The sequence below is a fragment of the Pimephales promelas genome, chromosome 14 (genome assembly GCF_988280905.1).
Source record: "Pimephales promelas chromosome 14, fPimPro1.hap1.1, whole genome shotgun sequence".
Taxonomy (NCBI): domain Eukaryota; kingdom Metazoa; phylum Chordata; class Actinopteri; order Cypriniformes; family Leuciscidae; genus Pimephales; species Pimephales promelas.
In genome coordinates, this window is record NC_142782.1 from 15,589,395 (window position 1) to 15,616,446 (window position 27,052).

At 37.5% G+C, this 27,052-nt stretch overlaps 1 protein-coding gene across 3 annotated transcripts in view; it reads right to left on the bottom strand.

The window, feature by feature from the left end:
• gfra2a (GDNF family receptor alpha 2a) overlaps positions 1-21,684 on the bottom strand; it is a 90,706-nt gene extending 69,022 nt beyond the window's left edge. The window contains exons 1-2 of one of the 3 annotated variants that reach the window (XM_039663430.2): positions 20,998-21,684; positions 18,921-19,226 (exon numbers count right to left, since the gene is read on the bottom strand). In XM_039663430.2, the coding sequence (XP_039519364.2) occupies positions 18,921-19,226; positions 20,998-21,091 (400 nt within the window). In that variant the 5' untranslated portion in view covers positions 21,092-21,684. The remainder of the gene's footprint in view (positions 1-18,920; positions 19,227-20,997) is intronic. The other 2 variants (XM_039663429.2, XM_089119483.1) reach the window with 2 other exon arrangements.
• Between the last annotated feature and the right edge of the window lie 5,368 nt (positions 21,685-27,052).

A 27,052-nucleotide genomic window follows, 5' to 3' on the forward strand; every position in this document is an offset into this window, starting at 1 on the left:
AACTCAAAAACCGCCTGCCCTCCTGAAAGAGGACTTATCACAAAAATGAATATTTGTAGTCAGGCTTCAACTACGGGCTAATTTGCCAGCACAGTTAGTCGTAAAAATACAGAGAGAGAAATTTTTAGAACGGAACAAAATGATGATACCAATCTGCAGCTAAATCAGAGTGTGCTACGCTTCACTGATGCATGCTGGATAATTGCTTTTGTATAATTGTTTGTGAAGGACCAGAGAATGAGGAGACCGCACCATTATCCTTAGACATGCAAAACATGTGTGACCTCTATGACATCTCCTGACAACATTTTCAAATAATGTCACATCATTAGGCTCTCCAGACGCTTTTCATACTGTTACTGTAATGAGTTTATACTAAAACAAGCAATTTGCTGGTACAAGCCTGTATATTTATCTGTAGTTTCTTTCTTTTTTCAACTTCATTGGCATAAGAATAACAGAATGTAGTTAACAATACAATAGCAGTCCTTAAACAAGACATTTCTTTTTAATGCTGTCACCACATCCCATCGATGTTTGGGACACACACTGTGTCTAATAAGCCTCAGCCTCCCTATTAATATTCCATTAGGTCAGCAGGAAACAAGTAATTCAAGCAAAGCAAGCCCTAAAGCATCAGCCACGACATTCAATATCAACCTGACTGAGCAAGACCCTTGATCCTGCTCCAAAATAGACACGGGATATAGAAACAGACTGTGATTTAATCCACAACATCCAATAGTTTATTTTAGAGACATCCTGTTAATAGACTTAAAGAGCAGAATATACATAACCTGTGTGTGTGTGTGTGTGTGTGTGTGTGTTGTTATGCTTACCAATACGAGTACAAAAACTGTCCACAGAAGTGAGCTAAAACTGGCAAATCCTCCCTATGTGGACACTCAGAGACACCATTAAATGAAAAAATTAAGGATAAATATTCTGCTTCTTATATTATTATTATTATTATTATATTTTAATTGTAAAATGGGAAAATTAGTAATTATATGTATTTTATATATATATATATATATATATACACACACACACATATTGTTATATAATAACAATTAAAGAATGGTATGTCATTCACAACCTGATAAAATGCAACTAATCATAAAACTATAAAACTGTGCATTTTCTATGGCAAAATAAATATCAGCTTTTAACTAGAAGATTTGTTAACTTTTTAACACAAAATTCTACTGTATCCTTGATATATTTGTTACATGTACTTAACTGTAGTAAATATCAGCAAATTATACATAATTACATGCATTTAACCCAAACCCTAATCCTAACCCTATAGTAAGTACATGCTGTTAAGTTAAGTTGCTCTTCTAGAGAGAAGTGAGGTTACGTTAGGTAACCGATACGTTCTCTTACGAGAGGTTCTCTTGTATTGCGTAAGTTAGCTTGCGCTACAGGAACCCTTTGTCAATGGCATGCACGCCAAGCATCCACTCCATGAGTCCCCGAGTTGGGGAACATGGTAAGCGGAAAATTAGGGGCCAGCATAGCGGTGTATAAACATATATAAGCACCCCATGGGAAAATGCAGAGCAGCATAGCCGGTCTGACATAACGGCCCATTACAGTGCGGCTCAACCAGAAGAGCTTAGTCACGTGACAGTAGCCTGTGCACAGAATGCTTGCAGATCATACACACTATTAGACCGACAAAAACTTAGCCTCCAAGACTGGAATTTCCCAGTTATAAAACCTCACAAATTTAGACGGAGAGGCTAGCCTGCCGCTGAACAAATGTCATGAATAGAAATTCCACTGGACCATGCCCACGACCATACCACCATGCCTCTAGTCTAGTGGAATGAGGGCACTGCAGATCTTTTGACGCATAAGCAGCAAGCAATAGCGTCCACTATCCATCTGAACAGACTCTGCTTCGAGGTGGCGAGACCCTTGGGTCGCTCACCAAACGAAACAAAAAGCTGCTCCAAGCCACTGAAAGGGGTGGAGATTGTAATGAAGATTAATAAGTTAGTAATGCTCTCGCTTTCTGATGCTGGCAGAGCCGATAACGAAATTACTCTGAATGGCGCTCTGAAGTGAGGGCCAATCACCTTCGGGACATAGCCATGCCTAGGTTTGAGGATGACTTTAGAGTCATTTGGCCCAAACTCGAGACACGCAACGCTGACAGAAAGTGCGTGGAAATCCCCCACATGTTTGACTGATGACAGTGCTGTCAGAAAAACGTTTTGAGCGAGAGGTATTTCAGATCCACAGAATCTAATGGTTCAACGGGATATGTTTTTAGGGCCTCCAAGACACAAGAAAGATCCCAGATAGGAACTGAAGAGGGACGCTGAGGGCTCTTCCTTCTAGCTCTTCTAAGGAAACAGATGACCAGCTCGTGTCTTCCTATTGACTGGCCGAGCGTCTACTCTGCAAACGCTGCGATGGCCGCCACGTACACTTTGAGCGTGGACGGGGACCTGCCCTTGTCCTGCCCCTGCCCATGTCTGTGGGTTTTGTCGGTGCACCATTTGGAGAACACAGTCCATTTAGACACATAGAGCTTTCTAGTAGAGGGAGGTCTGCATTGCATAATCATGTTCATCAGTCTGTCATCATGCGTGCAGAGACCCGCGCTCTGGATGGGGATGCCAGATCGTGCCGCGAGCTTGAGAGAGGAGATCTGTTCTCACCGAAATAGGCCACGGGACTGTAAGTGACAGCCGTGTCAGCTCTGGGAACCAAATTTGATTCTGCCAACGCAGGGCTATAAGGAGCACCGAGTGGCACATTTCCGTGATTCTCTTGGTGACAGTGAAATCAGAGGGAAAGCATGCAACGGCGGCTGGGCCAGGTTTGGGCCAGCGCATCCTCGTTCTTTGAAAAGAACATTGGGCATTGAGCGTTGTCTTCTTACGCAAAGAGGTCGACCTCCGCTCTGACGAAAAGGCGCCATAGTGTTTGGACTGTTTGGGGGTGCAGGGATGTTCTCCTGGGGGAACATTGTTCCTGGACAGTTTGTCTGGGCCGTCGTTCAGGTGGCCTGCACATGCACAGCTCTCAGCGACCGCAGATGATGTGAGACCAAACAAGGTGGTGTTTCGGTTTCTAGATTTGACCCCACCCTGACGGTTGTCATGTAGGACAATACAGACATGTTGTCCGAGTGGACTAGAACATGGTGGTCCTGTAAAAACGGGAGTGAACGCCTCCGCGCGTTCTCGCCCGCCAACATTTCCAGACAGTTTATGAGGATGAGCTTCTCCTGGTCTGACCAAAGGCCGAAGGCCGGTCTGCCGTGGAAGAGGGCGCCCCAACCTGAGACAGCTCGAAAACAACAGAGTTTTAAAAGGATACGTGGCTCAAGGCAGTGGTGACTGGCTTCTTCAGCGCTGTCCTAGGCTGGGTTTTCGCTTCCTCAGACGGCGACGCGGCTTCTCTTGGATCCAGTGATGCGAAGAGCTTTGCTGAAGAGATTCTCTGAACAAACCCAATCCCTATTTATATGCGCTAAGTAGGGGTGTAACGGTACATGTATTCGTATTGAACCGTTTCGGTTCGAGGCTTCCGGTTCGGTACGCATTCAAACCGAACGATTGCTTGGACCATTTTTCCTGCCGGCAAAATTCGTGCTGACGCGGCCAACACAACGTTGCGCAACATCAAATGGCAAGCGTAATGAAAGCAGAACGAAACTGCGCTACTCGTTATGTGCTTCACGGATCGTTTATCAGTTCGGACCAGCAACATCTGTGCACTGTGCAGCGCGAGCCGATCTCGATCAAGCAACACTGTTACTACACAGCGCTACGAGATCCGGTAAAGAACACATTTGAATTCGCCACTGAGGTAATAACATCGCTGCGAGATCTAGTGAGAAGCATTCACATTTCTCCGTTATTAACCGTAGATCTCTATTAGATCAAACAGCGCTGTCATGGAAACCAGGAGAAACATTGTGCCGTGAATGAACTAGTAATACTTTCGTCCACAGACCAGCAACATTCACCATGGATTTAATATAGTAACACTAACTGGAACCAGTTTGGCTGGAATGGTGAAATGCTTTCAAGTACTTCACACATCTTTTTCCAGCTCTTCAAAATTCAAATATTATATAAATAAATATATATTTAAATGTTATTTTTAATGTGATGACCAAAACATTATTTGTTCATCCTTCAAAAATGACCCCCATTTATAAACCTGAAAGTTTCAAGATCTAGGAAAACTCACACTTATTTAAAAATATTTTTTCTTTAAACAAATAGGAAATTTCTCTGGCATTTCTTTCTTTTTGCTGTATCGAAAACGTACCGAACCGTGACTTTAAAACCGAGGTACGTACCGAACCGTGATTTTTGTGTACCGTTACACCCCTAGCGCTAAGCCATGCCCATACTGGTGGGCTATGGCATTGTGAAGGCGCAAGCGCCCTTCATTGGACGTCACGTCACGTCGGGCTCAGTGGCAGGCTACTGCAGTTCCCGCAGGGCAGCCTATCAGCATGCTAGACAGCCCAGGTTTAGCTTCTAGGTTTGCTAGCTTCTGCACTGCATTGACAAATGCATACAATTTTTTTTTTTTTGGTTTCAGTATCTCGGATCATTTTTTGGCTTCAATATCTCGAAAAGATGAATCTCTCCCGTAGCGTAATACGAGAGAACCTCTCGTAAGAGAACTACACTACACAGATAATAGGTAAAATCTAAAGCAAAACCAGTTAAGAACCACTGACCAGACTAAACAAGAGACAAGGGGAACTTTTCTCTAAAATGCACTTGTAAGGAACTTGTAAGTTTATATTAATACAGAAATGTGAGACGACTGAATGAACAGCTGCCTTAAATGCCTATCGTGCATTTAAAAATTATGTACGTTAATTAAAGAAACAAACTTCTGTTTATCAAGAGCATTTGGCACTTCAGCCAAGACACCTCTGGGGAAATCAAGATGGTAATTAGGAGTACAGATCAGAGATTTCTTAAGGAAAAGTGCAGCCACAACATGTACACAACAACACACAACGTATAGAGATACACTAAAAACCTGCATCAATAAACACAGCTGAAAATACTTTAAAATCCTCTCTGATACAACGTAATTAGAATTGGAGTTATACTTCAATGAGTAAGGCATTGCAGTCTTGCAAAAGGATTGTATAGTGTTTCCCAGTATTTTTTATTTTATTTTTGTCTACCCAACTATCTTCACATACTCAATGTGTTCCTACATCACATCAGAAATGTGTTCCTACATCACATCAGAAATGTGTTATTTTTGAAAAACTTATGTATTTAAAAAAAAACTACATAAAAACACTATACTGTATATCATTAACCATTGCCATTATTATACATGTTTTTCTCTTTGTGCCGAAAATTAATATGCACCAAGAATGCAACTACATCATATTCAATTATAAATTAGAGATTGATGATGAATTACCCCAACAAAACCAGGGTCTTTACATTTTTCCCAGAGAGATGTGGATTAAACTGGAATCTCACCACATTGTCCTTTTTTTCATTTGCAGCGAATTGAGGCAAATGAGAGATTTGTGAGAGGGCTGAGGACAATAATCAGTCTCTGGACGGCTGACATATTTGAGTTAATTTAATTTCACTGGGCCGCTCCTCCTGTTCGACCTATTGATCATTTACTCCACCCTGATTCATTCACAGCTGGGGTATTAATCAGGCTCAAGTCTGGATTTACCTGAGATATGCCTTAGCTTAATGCGACATCAGGAGTACTCTATCACGATTTCACATTTTCGCTGTTTTCTCTCATAATTCACATATTTGTAATTTACACAGAGACAATAATTGTATTTTTCAAAAACCTGTACATTGAAACCTGCTTTCAAAAGTTTTCATTTTCGAGCCCCCAAAATTCTGTTGTCGTGTAAATGAATGGCCAAAATGCATAAAAACAGCCCAACATAAACACTCTCAGAAAAAAGGTACAAAAGCCGTTACTGGGGCTGTACCTTTCAAAAGGGAAAACTTTTGTCTATTTTAGGTACTAATATATACATTTTAGATGCTAATATGTACATTTTAGGTGCTAATATGGATATTAAGGTGCTAATATGTACATTTTAGGTGTTAATATGGACATTTAGGTGCTAATATGTACATTGTAGGTGCTAATATGGACATTTAGGTGCTAATATGTACATTTTAGGTGCTATTATGTACATTTTATGTGCTAATATGTACCATTAAGGTACCAATATGCACGCTTTAGGTACTTTTGAAAAGGTCTTTTTGCTTTTGTACCTTTTTTCTGAGAGTGAACCTGACAAAGTCCCTATCAGGTAATTAATAGTGGGAATAAAGTGTATAATGGGTGGTTAATGTGTTAGAGCCGGGGAGGGTTTTAGGAACAGGGACAGATTTAAATATGCCTAGTATCTGCCACTATTTGCTCTAAGTATACTATTTACACCAGTCCAAAGAAAATACTTTTTGTTGCTATGTACACTTATAGCTGCAGCCTATTTTTTATTTATTTATTATGTTTTATTTATTTTAAGTTTAGTTATTTTGTAAACAGGTTAAACTAAATGGAAATAATAAAAAAATCAATAAAAAACAATAACAACAACAAAAGTTTATAGTATGCAACTCTGGGCCATATTTGTATGCTTCATATTAAAAAGGAATAATACTGCTAAAGACCTCAAAAGGTTATTATAAAAAAAATCCCTAGGCTCATAAAGCTAAAAACACCAATTTTCAATAAAGATTTTTTTTTATAAAAAATTAAAAATTTTATAAAAAATTTTATTTTGACAATGTTGTAGGTACGGTTTGCATCAGTTGCACATGCAATTTTGGCTTACAAACTGTTTTGTTGGTATTTCTTCAGTGAGTACAGTAGGTTCCTTCTAAAATAAAATCCAAAAACAAGACACTGTGCAATTCATTTTACATGTTTCTTTTGTTAAGAGGAAATAATGGATTTGGCTGCATTTGCTGTTGTTGCTTAACTGAAAACAGTTCTTGCAATGTGAGACCAGGAATTTTCAGATCTTTGACATGATTGACAAAGTGTTTAAAATTCTTTTATCTGCCAAAAAACAAACTCCATAACTTTATGATTGGGACTTTCATAATGGGGCCAAACAAATACATAAAAAGGGTAAAAATAAACATTTTGGCTATTCAAAAACATAATTACGCCACCTACTAACATCTACATTTGGCCAGCAGGTATAATTCAGATGGGTTTCAATTCTTCTTTCAGAGCAGCATGTTAATATGCTGATTTCTCTTTGTTTACACAACATTTTTTTTACCACATCTTTTATGGAAAGCTTGCTCATATGGGAGCTACAAATTGAGGTGAAGAATAACCCTCAGCATATTGCAGAATAATTGCCTTTTTCTTTCATTACATTTTCTAAAAGCACATCCATTTCCAGTTTAATGGAGCTAAAACAATCATCTACCTGTGAGTCAATATTCCTGCCAGCAAGATTGCTTGTCCTTTTTGCTTGGCAACAATGTTCACTAGTGTTGTGGTGGCATTTGTTCCTCAAACTACATCATTCCAGATGAGTGGGACTATTGAACAGCAGGAAGGAGATTCTCTGAAATGGAAAGTGCCAACAGGCATAACTGAAATAGAAAATCTTAACTGGCAAACAAGAATCGCTCCCATCTCATCTCTATGTTGAGGGCATGGGTACATACATCATTATTGTTGTGGTTGTTGTTGTTTTATCCACTCAGTTGTGTCCGACTCTTGGTGATCTGAAGGATAAAGTTCTTCCAACTGTCTCAGTCAGTGAATACACCAATAGCGTACATTACAGTGCCTTTTTTGCAGTAAAATCACGTTGTTTCGTGCATGAGTGATGTGAGATTTGTCTCTGTCCACACAGCTGAAAAGACTAGGATCCTTTTCTTATGATATGATGTATTGGAGATTGTATAATTATTCAGAGAGGAATTTGCACAATTAAGTTTTCATTATAGTATCAGCATTGAGTTAGACATTTTCGGATTTAGGTCAAATACAGTATACATTTTTTATTGCTTGCTTGATTGATTGATTGATTGATTGACTACGTTTACATGCAGCCAGTTTTCGGGTTATGGTCGGGTTAAGGTCACTATTCGAGTTTCTGAAACATTAGTAATAACCCGTTTACATGCGTGAGCAGAGAGAGTTTCTCCTGTACACATGGAATTGCAATATCCCGATGTAAACGGCGACGCGCGGTTATTGTCTACGGACAACCTTAAGATGCAATATGCGTCATTTCTGATTCTTCTTCCTGTATCCAAAGACAACAACAACAGCAGCACGCGGATAATGAATAGTTCGGGGCAGATAGTGATCGCCTTTGTTTGCGATTTGAGGCTGGTAACGTTACTGACCTCGCTCCAAAAGTATGCTGTCCTTTGTCTCACCTGGTCTCGCCATGTTTACTTCCGGTATACTAAACGCAGATTTTTGTATGTGCCGAGAACTTTCTCTACTCAAACGACCAAGATTCATTGCGAATAGAACATGCGCAGAACACAAATCATTATGGGGATATGCCGATACGCATTTACATGACCAAAAATTCGTGTTAGAAAAGGGGTATCCCAGGTATAATATCCCAGTTTTTAAAATCCGGTATATGAGCATATTCAGGTTTTTGCCGGCGTTTACATGGCCGTTTGCGACTGGGTTATTGCTAATATCCCGGTTTTGAACGGGTTATTGGCTGCATGTAAACTTAGTCATTGATTGATTGATTGATTGATTGACAGAAATTTGTACTTTTATTCAGCAAAAAATGTATTGATTTGATCAAAAGTGACAGTGCGACATTTTACACAAAAAAATGTCTATCAAATAAATTATGTTCTTTTGAACTTTCCTAAAATACATGTAACTTTGTAAAATAGTTAGTAAAATAGTAAAAAGTAAGTTAAATTGCTGTCTATCATTAATACTAATATATACTATACAATTTAGTTTTCAATTATAATTTTAATTATTATCATAATGCTGGATTAATGGTGAACAGCATGGTTTATGGTGGTCCACCAACTAAAGACCTGCGCATGATAATCAATAGCCAACATAAACCAGTCTGGATAATGGCGCTGGTCTAAGCTGGCTTTTTCAGAGAAGGGAATATAATGTGTTGTTCTATATTTGAAAGTATATTTGCAGTGGCTGCTGGTTCTGGATGCACAGTGCGGTACAGTCATAAGGTATTTCCCCATGTCTAAACCCTGGCATTTTCACACTGCCTGCTCAGAGTCCCAGCACAGCGCCAAGACTGTTTTAACATTACACCTAGAGCCTCATCAATCTTGCACTACTGTCTCGCTGCATCTCCACTTACAGTAATGGAAATCATTAAAAAGGGATTCACAAGGAGATACAAGTGCTATGCCTGTCATCGTATTTCTTCTCCACTGTACACATAAACACATGCACCGAAATGTTTCTAGGGAAAATGTGGGAGCTTGTTTGTGTGTGTGTGTGGGTCCACCCGGCTGGATGGCAGTTTTAGAAACCGTCTGTGATCCAGTGTAGAGCTATTGAGCTGCCCTAGGGCCAGCGCTGATGATTTAGTGGCTGTAGACTAGGGGTGGGAGGGGGGTGGTGGGTTGGGTTCGGGGCAAAAGGGAGGGAGCACAGGACAAATAAAGCAGGTGGGGGTGAGGCGTCCTATCGCCTCCCTGTGGCCAGCCTGTCCTCATGAAAGTGGATGACTGAGGTAATACACTTTGACTGCTGCTATCGGTCATACAGTTAATAGCTAGATTCTGGGGAAAGATACTTTGTGCTTGGCGTTAGTATCATAGCTCGAGAGGGAGCCAGCACACGGAGAGGGGAAAAAATGGCAGAAAGCAATACATGCTGTTTTTTTTTTTCTTCTTCTTCCTCTTTTTTACTTGCTATGGTACCATTGGGAAAACCACAGACCCTCCAGGGTTTGAACTCACAAGTCTCCAGCCATCAGGCTTCCCATACATTTTAATCAGTGAATTTCCATGATTTTTTTTTTCTAATTATTCGTGACGGATAAGGATTTTTAACAGTCATTTGACCGCAATTACAAAGAGCAATTTCAAGAGCATTAAATATCTCAGAGCTCAGCATAACTAGAACAATGAATGTTCATTATAGAGATTTCCCTAACCTTTCTTTGACTTCTTAGAACAATACTGGTAGATTCACAGATTTGCTATTTTCAAAGCAAAAAATAGGTGTACTGCAAAAGTATTTAAGTATACTTAAAACCATAATTGTTCAAGAACTTGCTTTCAGTTGTGTGTGTATCTTTTAATACATAATTAAATATATATGATATATTTTCCCCCTTACACTTTAAGTGTTTTAAAATAACCTTTCAATGAAAAGTTTGGAAAAACATCTTAACCTTGCTCCATTATACAGAATATGTTGTGCAACTGACGTTAAAGGAAGCTTTATTTATACCCTATTGCCACTTTTTCTCTCTTTTTTAAGCAGAAATCTCATTACATTTTAATAGATTTATACTCAATCATCAAATGGTGAAAAAAGCTCTAAATAGATCATATTAATTAATAGATGTACCTTGTTTTTTAAATATTTATTATACTTAAATATTTATTATAGTTAAATATAATATTTTATTGCAGCTCAATGCAACTTTTATATATTTATTCATTCATTATATCATGACATTTCAAGATTTTCTTAATATATATTGGTTTTGTTTTACTTATGTTTACATATTTTTAATCAGAACAAGACGAAGAATGCTGGCAAAAAATTGCAGTGTGATTGTGTGAACATATGCTGTTACAATTCCATCGCTAGCCCCGTTAGCCTTGACCTTGAAGGAGCTCTTAATACTTGAGGCTGGACCTTGCTGCTGAAATCACACTAATTTTGTTCAGCTTATTCACCTGTTCAGGTAGCCAACCTGTCAACCTCCATGCTCACAATACAGTGACCTTGAGGCAAAAGTCATCCATCTTTGGATTTCAAATTGAAATTTAAAATGAACTAGATTGTAGTCTCATAAACAATATTTAGGAAGAAATGAGGTGTCAATCCATCTAGTCTTGGACATCCCCTGTGGCGATGTATCTATTACCGTGGACCAGCAGGTTAAAGGGAATTACAGACATTTAATTTACAAGATGTGAATCAGTCTCCTCAGGTATTTATTGCATAAGTAGAGATGCCAGAGTATCTATGGAAACCAGAAGAAGATGGAGGCTAAGGCTGACATTTAAACTGAACAGAAGTCAACTTCTATAAAATAAAAACAAAAGAGCATAGGAACATGATTATGAAATTCTTCTAGAACATATCATTCAAATTAAACATATTACGTATACATATTATAGATTATAGCTTTTGAGGCCCCACTGGAATCATGTTATTCAAATTAATCAAGTTAATTTCTTGTCATTTTGATATGTGCTTTTGTCATTTTTTCAACACTATCTCACGACCAATTCGTACGAATTCGACGCATGATTAAAAAGTGGCTGATTCGTACTAATTCGTACGACCTCACTCACTCATTCGTACGATTTGTCTAAACCCACGTGATGGTTAGGTTTAGGGGCGGGGTAAGGGGTAGGTCATTCGTACGAATTCATACGAATTGGCCAATTCGTAAAATATGTACGATTTAGCAAAATCGTATTAATTCGTACGAGTGAGGTCGTATGAATTGTTACGAATTAGCCACTTTTTAATCATTCGTCGAATTCGTACGACTTGGTCGTGAGATCGGGTTGCATTTTTTTTATCGCTATTTATGTTTAATTTATTTTTATTTCACTTTTAGTTTGTTTTGGTTAACGATAAAAACAAATCCTGGTTCAGGGAAAAAAAAAAAAATTCTGGAATTCCAATTACACAGAAAAGACACTGTCAAAATTGAATCATTATTGAAACCATTACAATCAAATATGTAATCATATTCATGACGCTCAATACATGACACTAACTGACCACATGACATGTATTGTCTTTTAGCCAGTGGTGTAAATGGCTGAGATTCACTGAAAGACCTATTTTATTATAGAAAATCTATAAAAGTATGAAATGTGCATAATTGGAGGTTATTACGTGGATAAAAGATGGAAATCCTCTACATATTGAACTGGAACTTCACTTTTAAACCTTTACTTTGTTTCTTGAATTCCCAATAGGTTTCTGCCATCTGTACGTTTGTCACGATCAGCAGCACTTAGCCTATATACTGTAATAATTTGATGTACCGTTTAGAGGATTCTCCCTTAAGTTCTCAACTTTGAAGAACAGATCTGTGATCTCAGTAACTTCCCTAACCCTGTTCATCTGTATCTTAAGACAGAACCTCCTTCAGGTATAAAATCAGATCACAAGCCTTTCTTACTGCTCAGTGGCTTTCTGTAGTTTTCCCTATGGTAAAATGACTTACAAAGTGTTTGCCTTTGGTAAGACATCCGGGGGAGCTTGTGTCAAAATCAATCACCGTCCTGTTAAAGGGATACTCCAAACATGAAAATTATGTCATCATTTCCTCACCCTCAAGTTGTTGCAAACCAGTATGACTTTCTTTCTTCTGACGAACACAAAGGAAGATATTTTGAAGAATGATTGGAACTTTGGCACCCTTTTTTTTTTTCTATTATCGAAGTCAATGGTGCCAAACAACTGTTTGGTTCCAATCGTTCCAATCGATGGAGTATCCCTTTAAATTGAACCTGGTTCACTGCACAATGGTTCAAATTAATTTTGACTGATTCTGTGCCATACTCTCAGTGTCCACAAGAGCACAACTCAAGCCACGGCGAGTGATAAAGCGTCACTGATGCTGTGTTAGTAAAATACTGCGGTTCAGGGAGTACTCAATCAACATTCATTATTGAATGAGTCAACAACATTCTATGTTGATCACAATATTGTACTTTGCATTATTTTACATTGTGCAAGTCTAATTGTCTTACACAACGGTGCAGTGATGCAGTGATGACGTATTTTTTTTTATAGGCCAATCCAAAGTAGCGGTGAGCTCTTTACTCAAAAATGTATTTCTCATTACTCATTTTACTTTTATTAAAAGTAATTTTACTTTTTTGAATGTATAATATTGCAAATTTTACTTATTACTCCCTGTCAACAGTAATTCGTTACACTTGTTAGAATACTTGCGTATTTTCTTCTCAAAATTCTGACATTGCATGTGCACCTCTTAGTGCATGTTATATTAGTATATTTACAAGTTTAGTGAGTATCTCTTTAGCGAGTCATCATTACTATTCATTTTCACTGAATTATGTGATCTAAGAATATTAGTGTGCTGTCTCCCTGTGTATTCTCTTCTGGAGTCATTGTTATAATAAAGAGAAAGATCATTTGTTGCCCATATGCCACTCGTATATTATGTGTTCATAACCAGCATTGTCTTTTCCGATGACGAAGTTCCTTTACATTTCCACCACGTTATGTCTCTGTACCAAACTAACGCGGTAACACTTTACAATAAGGTTCGTTAGTTAACATTAGTTAACTACATTAGTTAATATGAACAAATAATGAATAGCACATATACAGCATCTGTTAATCTTTGTTAATGTTATTTTCAACATTTACTAATACTTGATTAAAATCTTGTTAACATTAGTTAATGCACCGTGAACTAACATGAACAAACAATGAACAGCTGTATTTTCATGAACTAACATTAACAAAGATGAACAAATGCAGTAACAAATGTATTGCTCATGGTTAGTGCATGTTAGTAAATACATTAACTAATGTTAACTAATGAACCTTATTGTAAAGTGTTACCACTAACCCTTAGAAATCTTTTTACACAAGAAACAAGAAGCTCATAAAAAGAAAGACTTTTGATTGAGGGATAAGGGAAAAACAGGGAAATGGATTGAGAGACTAAGGGATGTGGATGGGCAAGCCATGTAATGTCAGAGTGAAGTAATGCCACAACTTACATTTGACCACAATGATCTTGTCATCTTTTCTGCCGACCAATAAATAAATAAATGAAAGTAATGTCAATATTTATTCCGTATGCAAACATTATTTTCCATTTTGTTTAAATTCAACACAAGAGGCTGGAGGGCAGAGCTTGCATGACCTTACATAGCAACAGGGGGCTTTTCACCAGTACCTTTGTACTGCACACACATATTCATCCTACAGAGGATACACGGCCTTGAAACACTGGAGCCTTTAAATGAAATCTTATACTATTCCCATATCAGGTCATGCCTCTGAACTGGTTTTCCACCTCACCCTTGCACACATACCGCAGAAAGCAATTACTCTTTGTCAACTATCTAATCTATTGTTATGATGTTGGTGGAGAATGGAATGAATTCGGCTCTCAGGACCCAAAGGTAAACAGTATACACTTCCCAATACTCCACCATGGAGTGTTCTTGTGCTTATTCAGGCTTGGCAGATACAATGATAGATGAATGGATGGATCGCTATAAAGACGACCAGATGGAGAGAGAGAAAAACAAAAAAAAATGAGTGAAATGTGCACAAAAACATATTGATTTTAGCACTAAACCTTAAGGTTTAGGTTTTAGTCTCCTCCTCCTTATTATCTCAATGGTTTAGGCTACATGTATCCACCTCTGTGCATAATGCTGCACCTGACTGCATTTTCAGTATGTTTCGCATGCTTTGACCTGCTGGGAAATGTATCTCTAAAGCCATGGCAAAAATAAGATTTATAAAATACATTCAGCAGAAAAGCAGGTGCTGTAATGATAACACTCAGCTACAAAGTTCTCAAGTGGGACAACAAAACTGTTTCTCTAAATAATTCAAATCTGAACTGGGAAATCCAAAACACTATGAGATCGACATTGTGAAAACATGCAGTTAAAGTTATTTCTGCCTGATTTATTTCACTGTAATGATCACGATCGGACACAATGACCTAAACAACAATGATCGAAAATATTTCGCTCGCATTGGGTTTGCAAGCTTGCATTGGGATACGATTTCTAATGTAATGAAATACGACAGTGCACAAGGCGATAAGGGATGCCTCTTCATCTCATAAACAATCTAGAACAACATCTAGTTAACAGCATTGAGGGAGTTCAACCAATAAGCTGTGAAACCTCTGTTCACATGGGGGTTGGTACTGTATGCATGGATGCTCAAAAGGAGGTCAATCAATCTGTTTGACTCCACACGGTTCAGTTTGCATCTGCTTGCTCAGGGCAGAGATAAAGAATATTCCATAACCACAGGGCGCATGAGCCATGCTACCCACACAGAAAAACACTGGTCACTACTGTAAAACTGCTCAGAGAGGCTCTAATGTTTCTTGCAGTGCAGCGTTAGATCAGATGCAAAGATCAATTGTTGGTGTCACATTTCACATAACCTTAGTGAACGCACTGCATGTTCATCACAGTGAATGTTTGCTCAGTTAACTGTGACTGCTATATCCTGGCATTGAATGACTCCTCTGTTCTGGCCCAAAATGATTCTAGGGTTATCACTGTGCTTTCTATTTCAGTTGAAAACAGTTTGAACATTTGAACACATGAAACTATAACAAATTAATGGGGGGGGGGTCAGTGATGAGAATATTGGAAACACTTTCATGCATCAAAATATTGCTTCAGAAATTACATTTTGGCAGAAAAAGGAATGATGAGTGAAACTTAAAAAAAAAAACAAAAAAAAAAAAAAAAAAACAAGATGCAAACTGAATTGTGTTTGCTTTAGAAAAGCTGCATGAATGAAGAAGACGAGCTGCACATTGAGGTGTTTGGCCAAAGCTGATCAAGTCATATATATTCAGCTCATGCAAACATGACACCACAATGGCGCGTTCTCACCCTCCTCCTGTGCCGCATTACTTCTGGCTGTTACCCCAGCGAGGAGTAATGTCAGTACACAAGGACAGTTTTCTCTCATTCATGGGCCTGACAGCAATAGCAGCTAATGCACATCCCATCTACTGCCACTGGACTCTACTTGAACAGTGAATGTGTTATATAGGGATTTTTTAATCATATCAAAAATGTATTTTATTTCGCACTGGAATCTGGCAGCTAACTAAATCTCCTAAAATCTTCTAAAATCAAACAATTACACCAAACTTTTAAATGGATGTTCAAAATACACACACACACACACACACACACATATATATTAGGGGTGTGCAAAGCAGCCGGTATTTGTATTTGTATCTGTATTTGTATTTGTTCAGGGGGGGGGGGGGAGTATTTGTATTTGTATTTGTATTCGAGTGAATTTCAAAATAGGCATACAAATCTTTAATTTACTTTATAGTGTATGGATTCTTTAATTATATCCATTATAATAATTTTGGATATGCAATATTTGTTGATGTTTTTCTATAAATCCAGCAATGAACATGTAACAAGAAAAGTCATTAAAAAAAAAAAATAACAGTCAGACATTACCTCATGAACCATGGTTAAACCAACAACTAATGAAATAAAATTGTGAACATTATGAACCCCAACACCACGGTGGAGGACGCTGAACAGACAGAATAAGTTATAGGGATAATGTATAGCGAGGAGGTTGATTATGAGCCCGACGCGACTCCCGAAGCCCAAATAAATCAATAATTTGACTCAAAATATGGATGTAAAAAGGAGTTTATTGATTTAAAAAACGATTGTATAGCTTCCGCTAAAAAAAGAAAAATAGTCCGTTCTGTCTCTACGTTTAGAATCCATGGCAACGCTCTGTTTTTCATGGCAACGGTGTGTTATACTTATAAGCAGCGGCCTGTTATAATAACAGACCGCATTCTACATTAGAATTCAACCAAGCCATATAAGAAACAAATAATTACCGTTACCGAGCTAACAGAGCTACGTAAACAGAGCGAACATGAGAGCACCCGTCTGCAGACGTCAATAATGGAATATACTCCCGATCAAACTCCGCTTCCCGAAAGTTATAAACTGCCTCCGGAACCTAGTTAAGGTACAAACATCTATTCAACAAAAATAGTGATGCAGTTAAGTGTTTTTTTCGCTCAGCCGAGCCCTCTCTGTTGCAAGTCACCTCTTCCTGAACGTCACTCACTCAACTCGCGCACTGCGGTCTGAGGAACGCAGCCTTTTGATATAAAGTATTTCTTGTTCCCGAATACAAATATTTTTTTTTAAGTATTTGTTCAGAATAAGTTTTCGTAAAAAACATATTATTTGTGCCTTTCCGAATACCGTATTCGGATTCGGCTCCACCCCAAATATATATATATATATGGCAGCAAGTCACTGTTAATGAATGAGCATGAGATTCAACCGATTTATTCAAACGTCTGATTCATTCAGAAACTAAGCATTTGACTTGTCTTAATGAGTGAGTCATTGAATCATTCATTCAACCGATTCGTTTAAAAAGCTGATTTATTGAAACACTGCTGTGTGTTGCTCAGAGACGCAAAACAGTGCTGTGACTTGTTTCAAACTCTTTTATTTGGCGAAATGGAGTAAAAACGGAAAACATTGTGTCTAAAATGTAAGTCATTTAATATTAACTTCTTGTTTATTGAACTGTTTTGTAAAATCAACATCACATTTGCAGAGGTGGAAGTAACGAATTACAACTACTCAGATTACTGTAATTAAGTAGTTTTTTCGTGTACTTGTACTTTTATGAGTACATTTTTTAGTCTGTAATTTTCCTTGTACTTAAGTACAAATTAAGTTAAGTAATGTACTTCACTACTTTAAAAATCCCATTAATTACAAAGTACTTGTACAATTTGAATTCAACAATTATTCAAATCTTTGACCAGCATTTGGGTATCCAATGGAAATAACTGATCGTGGGCGGGCCAATAAAAACCCTTGTATTTGGAGCGGGAAAAAAGCCCGGTTCCTGGAGAGCTATATTCGTCCTCACACGTCCTTCAGTTTGTATTTTAGTGTTATCAAAGAACTTTGCCCTAATGGACATGGACATTAGAGACACTGAATTCATTGAAAATTCGGAAGAAATACCAGATGACAAGTACCCATGACCCCACATGGAGGAGTTGTTCTTATACAGAGGAAGGAAAGGAGACGTTTTATAGAAACTTTGTTTCTGCAGTGATATGTGATAGTTCAGTTGTTTTTGTTTTTAAAGTTGGGTAGACCTCACGATAATTTGACTAAAAACATCACTTGAAACATGAGCTTCAGCGTTACTCAGGTGACAAGCACATACCGTAATAAAGATTTAGCATTGTAAGCTTATTTATTTTGCATTATAATTCATTAATAATAATAATCATATTAGACCATTTTTATAACTTGGTTTCCATAAAAGTAAATAAATATCACAGGCTAAAAGTAATTAGTAATTAGTACTTGAGTAGTTTTTGAGAGGGGTACTTTGTACTTTAACCTAAGTACATTTTTAACACCAGTACTTTTGCTTGTAATCGAGTATTATTTTAGCAACTACTTGTACTTGTACTTGTACTTGAGTACAAATTTTCAGTACTCTTTCCACCTCTGCACATTTGTTGCTCCTTATATTGAGTTTTCGGGCATTCTAAATGCATTTTAATAGATTAAATCATGCATTAAAAGTGTGCACTCTATAATATTGTGTGTGTGTATATATATATATATATATATATATATGTGTGTGTGTGTGTGTGTGTGTGTGTGTGTGTGTGTGTGTGTGTATGTATGTGAATGTATCAGACGACTCTTTATATAATAACAGTGGAAATGTTTAATTCAGTTCAATGTTCAGTATAGCTTTGTTGTAATGTAAGCAACACTTTGGTGTTTACAGAAAATTACCATACAATAAATCTACTCTGAGAAATATTAACTGGAGTCAAATGTGTGACTACTAGCCTCCATTTCCCTGGTACTCCTGGGATCAATCATGTATATCTATCCGACTATCTTATCCATTGACCCATAATCCCATTGAGGGATTACTCTTACCTTCAGTCAGGCCTATGTTGATGCTCCAGTAACTCTGCAGACACTGCATTTCCTTCTTCATTCCCCTCTTGCAGCGGCAGTTGAACAGATCCATCTCTTCCAACACTTCCAGGGCTACCTGGCAATCCCTATTGGCCAACATGGTGTTCCTGTCCTTGCCTGCCAGACACTGCCTCATGATCCTGAAGCGGTGGCTGCATTTTTGGTCCTGGTTACACTTCTCGGTGGCTCTTAAACAGTCCATTGAGTCTTGGTGCCCAGACTCAGAGAGAGCGGACGAGCCCGACATGGACAGCACTAGCTCATCTATGTAGGAGGGTGGAGAGGAATGGAGGTTCAGGTACATGTTTTTACATATGTACTGAGTAATGTCCCACAAACACAACTCTTTAATTAGATAACAGGTTAGAAGTTTATCAAATCTTCATCTATTTATGACTAATGGATCTAGAAAGACATCATTGATAAGATATTTTTGCAATGACTTTAGAGCAAAACAGTTCAGAGACCATCAAGCCAGGGGCAATGATCCGATGATTGTGAGATCATGACTCACAAGGATCGCTTGACAGCTCAAAATGGTGCCAAAGTACGCAATACATCCCTCAAAGAGTAACATATCACATGCATGGCACAAAAGACTTCTAATTAACATGTCCTGCGTCACCAGTGAGTAACAGCCCAGCAAACACAGAACGCTCCCGAATGGTCCCATGAGGTTATTTTTTTTTTTTTTTTTTTTTTTTTTTGGGAACCAAACAAGAATGTTATAGGAATGATCCATGTGGGTTATTTTTAGGTTCCATTTTTATAACATAAGGAGAATGTTCCAGGAATGTTCCCTTAACCTTAAGGGAAAGTTCTACGTTCTGGGAACCAAAAACTAACGTTACCCGAACGTTCCCAGAACCTAAATTTGTCTGCTGGGAGTCTTTTTTAGCATTTGTGGAAAAAATGGATTCAATTAGTGTCTTTATACTTCCCTCGTTATTTTACAACTAAAGATTGCTTTTATTTATTTTTTGGTCATAGGGTCATTGTAACGGAGGTGCAACCCACCAGTGACACCTACAGGTGTAAATGCATCATACTTACCAATATCTCTCTATCCCTCTCTCTCTCTCTTTTTTTTTTCTTAAAACTGTTCAGAGCACATCAGTGAGAAGAACCAGAATGAAAGATTCAGACACACCCTTAAAAAACGAATCACTGATGAATGCTTTGCATATTTAAAATAAATAAATAAATTAAAAGACTGAGAAATGCTGCGGGATGGTCTAAGAATGCAAATGAGTCAAAAGAAGAAAATCAGGAAAGTAGTACTTTACCTTACATTTTAGTATAGATATTAATACAATAGTATTAATTACAGTTCCACATAAGAGTCTACACTGCAACATTAAAACTAATGCAAAGCGTAACTGGAGGTTGAATATCTATCTCAAAATGTGTAAATGGTTAATATGTTCTGCGGACTGTTTAAATATTCAGCCTATGTTTCATCATAGTGCGCAGAAAGGATCAAGTATCGTAAGTGTGAAATGGTCAATCCACAGTGACCTTGATAATTCTCAGCGTTATCGAAACATTTACTACTGTAGTGAATTATTTTCTATACACTGACTCGTAATGAGTTGAATTATACATGAGTGGGAACTATACTTAGATGCCATGTAAAACTAAAAGACAACCAACGTGATTAGTTATATTCTTTCATAAGGAATGAAATGCACTAACTTGCATCATCATACATTTCAATATGCGAGTAGGCTACCATAAACTGATAAGTTCTTATGCATTTAATTCCGATATCCATAAATTAAAACTGAAATGTAGCCTAATAGGTTATCGTTGCTTTTCTGCTCGTTATTGAACTTGACCTCACCTTAATTTCACGTAACTTCATAAACTATTATGGTATTAAAATGTAATGTAATCCCGCCACATCATTAACGTTGTTACCAGAAGAAAGTGGATAAATATAATCTGAAGAATAAATTGAATTAAATTCCGTGAGAAGATTCACTTCGACTACAGAAAAAAAAGGCAAATGTATGCAAATTAAACAACAACTTACCTAAAAAGAGCAGAAAGCCGTAGATATAGATATACATGTTTCTGTTTCTGAAAGGGAGTCCGCGTGCGTTAAAGGAAGCCGCTCGTGCTGTCATATGTTCCCTCCAAATTACTGTATTCTGCTTAGTCCTCTTAAAATACCGATGCTGCTCTATACGCTCTATGACCTTAAAAATCCCAAATTGTATCCAGCGTTTGTCGGACCATGATTCTTTTTTCCTTTCTAAATAATCCAAAGCCTCATATACAGAGGGAAAAGTTCTCTATTCCACTCAGGAGGGGAACTAAACCCCAGGTTTCCGTAGGAACCGTTACTCGTGGTGGTTTCGGGTGGACAGACGCATATTCCCAATGCTGATTGCAAAAGGACGCAGAATTGAAACGTCCGGCTTACTAAATCAATGCTCCTCTATATGATACTCCCGTTTATGTCCGAAACGAAATTCCCAAGCAGTGAGAAACTTCAGATGGCAGAGCTCTGCGGACAGACTTCTGTCAGGCGAAGGCAGTGCGCTCCTGTGGAGCAAAGCAAGCGAACGCACGTGCCCCCGTTACGCGCTCCAAACCACATGGTAAATGATCCGGAGACGGATGCGTTAATCAAACAAGGAGTCAAGCTGAATCACCATACTATACTTAACTAATAGGTTTTAGGGCAAATATAAATGCAACTTTTGACAAGAGGTTAGTAACTGCTCTTGCAATTGTGTAACTACAATACAAAAACGGATACTTATCAGTGAGCATTCAAGAAGGACTTAGTTAAATCTCTCGGTATGACCAGGATGTGGCTGGTTTTTGGGTGGGTTTTGGGGCACTTTTAAGCTGTTCAGGCTGGTTTATGATGTGTTATGCTTTGACCATTTGAGTTATCAAAATATACTTGTCATTTTGAGGACTCACTGGTGTTACCTCTCTAGAAATGTCACACCATCATCATCAGCATCATCATGTCTGGCACAGTTTAATGCACAGCATCATCGGATAATAAGCTAAACACTGTGTGAAAACATCATAATTAGGCTGTTTGCAAGACGGATGTAAATATTTTTAGGAGACAGGAATCTGATTTTTTAAACCTTTCTAAAACACACCAAAAATAGGTGGCTGGAACAAGTAAACACGGCAAAAGAGAAGAGAAGAGAAGATGATGCAAGAGGGAGCGGGAATTTCGATTAAAGATTACAAGGGCATTGATTAAAGAATAAATAATGATTAGCACAGATGAATCATTTATAATAAATACTGCAATATTCCATCAAAAATACGATTTTACTGTAAATGCCCTTTATTGGATGGCTCTTTAAAATTGTCTGCTGATTTTGAGTTCACTGCTAATTATAGTCGCTGAAGGTTTTATGACATTCTTTTGGCTTTTGGATGAAGGCTTATGATGAAAGATGGCATATATAAACTGTCCAGAGGACCATGAAGATGAATGGTATGTTAATTGATAACTTTCAACTTTCAATTACTGACCTCTTTGGGTTATAAGCCACAAGAGCTTTCCGAATTTCTACCGATTCTTTCTATGATATTTAAGGCTGAGTAAACAAAGAAGTGAGGCCACAGTTCTATGAAAATCACAGCATTTTGGCAACAAACTGTTTATTGATGGCACAATGCATGTTAAATAGTACTGACACCAATGTTTAAGATGACTTTCCAATGTCTTTCAATATTATATAATTTATACTAGATGTCAATTCTACAGCCAACACAACTGGCTATTTTAAGTAAAAAAAAAAAAAAAAAAAGCCAGTCTTATAAGGCAAGTGTCACTCAAGAAACTTTAATCCTGTGCCACCAAAATGTCGATGTCTTGACATTTTCACCTTCAGAGGATTTCTTTAAAGCCTTGCAAATCTTGTGTTTGAATGGGACAAAACACAGAAGTATAACATATTTTAGCATTTGCTAATATCCTATAGATGCATGTTGCTAAATCAATCTCTTTTGATCAGCAAAGCTGCATTTGTTTGATCAAAAATACAATAAAACAGTAATATTGTGAAATATTATTAAAATAGTGTACCATTATCCTTCAGAAATCATTCTTATTATGCTGTTTCAGTGCAGACAAAACATTTCTTCTTACAATTAATGCTTTGATTAATACAACATTAAAAATAGAATACTGAAGCTGTCTAATGTTCCCCTCCAGCCCCTTCCAAAATACACACACACACACACACACACACACACACACACACACACATACACACACACATAATATAGGGTTCTACAGTATATATAGGATAATTTTGATGTGCTTTTGTCATTCTTAGCAGCAGTAGCGGAGTGGCAATCGGGAGAGTCGGGAGTTTTCCCGGTGGGCCGGTAGTGTTTCGAGGCCGCGAGGGCCGGTCTGATAAAATGTATTTATTGGAAGTTCGCCATGGCCCAAGCTAAGGGAAGAAAACATTTTTTTTTTTTTATGTTTTCTACAACGGAGCATATATTTGCCTTAAGTGCTTGTCTTTACAGCAAAACGACGCTTGTGGTGCTTGAAGTGCTTGAAAGCAGCTTTTTGATGTGCTGAACGCGAGTTCGAATCCGCCTTTTGCCGAACTCTCTCTTCTCCCTTTTCCCAACACATATGTAAAGATGTAAAATGTAAAACCTAACATTAAGGCCTCTAGCGTTATATTTTGCCAACGAACTAAAATTGAAACCATGAAATGGCGTTGCGCCATTATAATAACTGACATTAGAATAGCATCCAGTTTGCGCTGCGTGATTACTTTGCTCATGCGATCATCATGGTCTGGTGTTTTCTCCTAAATGAAAGCTCAAGGGTTTATTTCTTGCAAGTGAAGAGATTAGGACAAAAGTATTTTAATTTTCCTATATTATAGTGTAATGTAGGTTAAAATATACTTTTGAAATACTCATTTTCATTTACATAGTACATTTATAGGCTATCAATGGACTTTACAGTACGTCATAGGAATAATTATAAATCATTATTACATTATTACAATAATTGTTTGGCATCCTAAAACACCATTGATAATGTAATGTAGACTGAGACTCAACTAAAAATATGTTTGAGCCCTGTTTATTGTCCTGGTACAAATTAATGTTTTTTCTTTGTTCAACGAGGATGGGTTGAAGCTCTTAATTCCGATCTCTCAGAGAGCACGAGATTGATGCATTTAACCTTAAAATGTCCAAAATTTTCTTGCGGGGGAGCATGCCCCCGAACCACCCTAGAGGCACAGAGTCCATCCAACATAGTTTTAGAAATTACTATGGGAAAGAATGACAATTTATGAACTTTACTCCAGCATACTAGTACGACAAAGTTCCTTTTAGATCAGTAAAACTGTAAATGGTATCGGCATTAAAATCCGGCCGGTGGTCTACGAAATTTCCCGCTAGATTTTTCGGTCCCACTCCGCCCCTGTTTAGCAGACATTCATTCAACTTCACAGATAAGAAAATGAACATGATTAATTAATAGGCAAAGTAGAATGTCATTCAATCCATTTCAACATTAATCATTTTATCATTGGAATCTAAGTTTGAATAGGGAAAAAAGGTGACATTTTAGTGGTAATGAGTAAAAATCACTAATGTGCTGTTCCTTTATTAACCTCTCCAGCAGCAGACAGCATATGCGGTGTACTGTTAAAGTTATCTCTCATTGCCTATTCAATTTCTCCCGACACAGAGGAGAAAAGTTCACAGGAACAAACACTGGCTAAAGGATTAGATAGTAATGCTAAAATACCCTCCTAATCTCCTCAAATTTCATAAGAAAAGATGGAATTTCCCAGTGTTGTGGCTCATCAAAGGCTGTATAGATCACTTGGCATAATCGTCTCACTGTATGTCACTGCTTAAACACATTCCAGACCACTCATTAATCACAGAGCAGCTCTATTGAAAGACAAGACAACGGACTGGTGAAAAATGACCCGACTATGAGTTTATGATGAAGACATGTACATGTTGCTGTCAAGCCTTTTCTTCTAATACTCGAGTTGTCTTCTGAGTTCAGTCGCGGAATTGCCATGGATTGAGTCTGACTGATGGGCTATAGCTGGGACTTTTTTCCCCCACATATACTAGCGATGAGAAGCTAAAACTGGCATGGTCAGCTCTGGGTTTGGGCCTGCACCATCCTTCATCTGTTTTTTCATGTTAATTAATGTCTCTTTCCAAACCCTCTGGTGTCTAATCTGTCAGGCTAGCTGTGTCCTTGGTTAGGCTAATGTCCTTCATTTCAGCATGGTAAGAATCCCACCGATTTGGTGCTATTAAGTCTCGGTTGGGTCTAGTGAGCCACCGAGCCAAATTTAGACCACGCCAGCAGACTCACAAGAGGATTACACACCGCCAAGAGGGAAAGATGTTCTTTGATGTTGGAGAAAACACCTTCTGGCTGTATTGCAGTTTTTTCTTCTTCTTTGTATTCTAAATCACTTTTATTGTATTTGTAGGTTTTTTTGTGGTGGTGGTGGTGGGGGGGGGGGTGTTGTGAATGGACTATGAGCTTAATGGCAAAGCTTGTTTACAAGCAGACACGCTCAGTGAGAATTTCCCAAAATGAAGTCAGTGCACTGGGAATAATCTGTTGTATATTAATGTAGGGACAGCTGCTAGTAGTCCAGAATGTTAGCGATATTAACGGCAACCCAGTCAGCGGGTTAGTTTAATCTGCAGATTAGTTGGAATGTTTTCAAAATGCCTTTGGTTTATATCAAATCTCTGAGTTACACACAAGCTTTTGAAAGCAGATCAATATAGAGACTGTGTAAACAAACACCCTTATTCCTATGTGTATTATCTTTCTTAGAAATATAATCATGTCTAAGCAGTAGACTTGTCATCATCCCAAAGACATTTATAGATGCTTTTGTTAGCTATTTATATATGGGTCAGGAAGGATGTCCATGTTGAACAAAAACACACTATTTCTTATATGTACACTTTTCAAAAAAAAAAAAAAAAAAAGTAACTTGGATGACTTGAATGTCAGGAATGAAAAATATGATGTAGTGTAACAAAGTAAAAAAGTTACATATTTCCCTTGTGAAAGATTACTTTTCTTTTTAATTTTCAAATGTCCTATAAATTTAAGTTTAGTTTGAGTTAGTTTCATTCATGGTTATTCACCTGTTATTCATGTTAAACGTGGTGTATCAGAAAAGGGGAAAAAAAAATATATATATGTGTATGATTTTTTTTTGTGGTTATTTCTATGATTAATCCTTTCAAATATTATTATTGCATATTATTATTATTATTATTATTATTATTTTTAAATAGCATATGAAGAGTTCAGATGCAAAAGCCTCTAAATGCCATTTAAAATTTTCTTCTTTAATGATGATTTTTATCAAGCTTGTATATTTAAGTTCAGTGATTTCACTTAAATGGCAATGATAATTACCTATTAATTGTCATTTAAGTGAAATTACTGAACATAAATATACAAGTTTGATAAAAATCATCATTAAAGAAGGAAATTTCAAATGGCATTTAGAGGCTTTTGCATCTGAACTCTTCATATAGTTATACTCATATTCATGTGTTCTATTCAGAACAGACATTTAGTGTACTTTAACTCTGAAAATGAAATATTTTGGGTTTGACTTTGGAGACCCTCTCTTAACTTTAGAGATGCAGAAAGAGTTAAACATGCTTTTATAACCTCCAGATTGGACTACTGTAACTCCCTATATAGCGGCCTACCCACCAATGCAATACATCACCTTCAAATGGTACAAAACTCCGCTGTTTGAGCTTGAGCCCTTACATCTAACAAAAACTGCACATATCACTCCTATCCTTTCCCAACTTCACAGGCTTCCTCTGGTCAATCACATCCAGTTTAAACTGTTAATCTTAGTTTATAAAGCCTGTCATTGCCCTGCACAATATCTCGCTGAGTTAGTGCAACCATATGTTCCTGCTCGGACCCTAGATCCAGTAATGATGATCTGCTTGTTGTACCCAGGTATAAACTATCTACTGTGGGTGGAAGGGCTTTTAGTGTTGTCAGTCCTAATCTGTGGAATAAATCTGATCTTCATGCCACCCCTAAC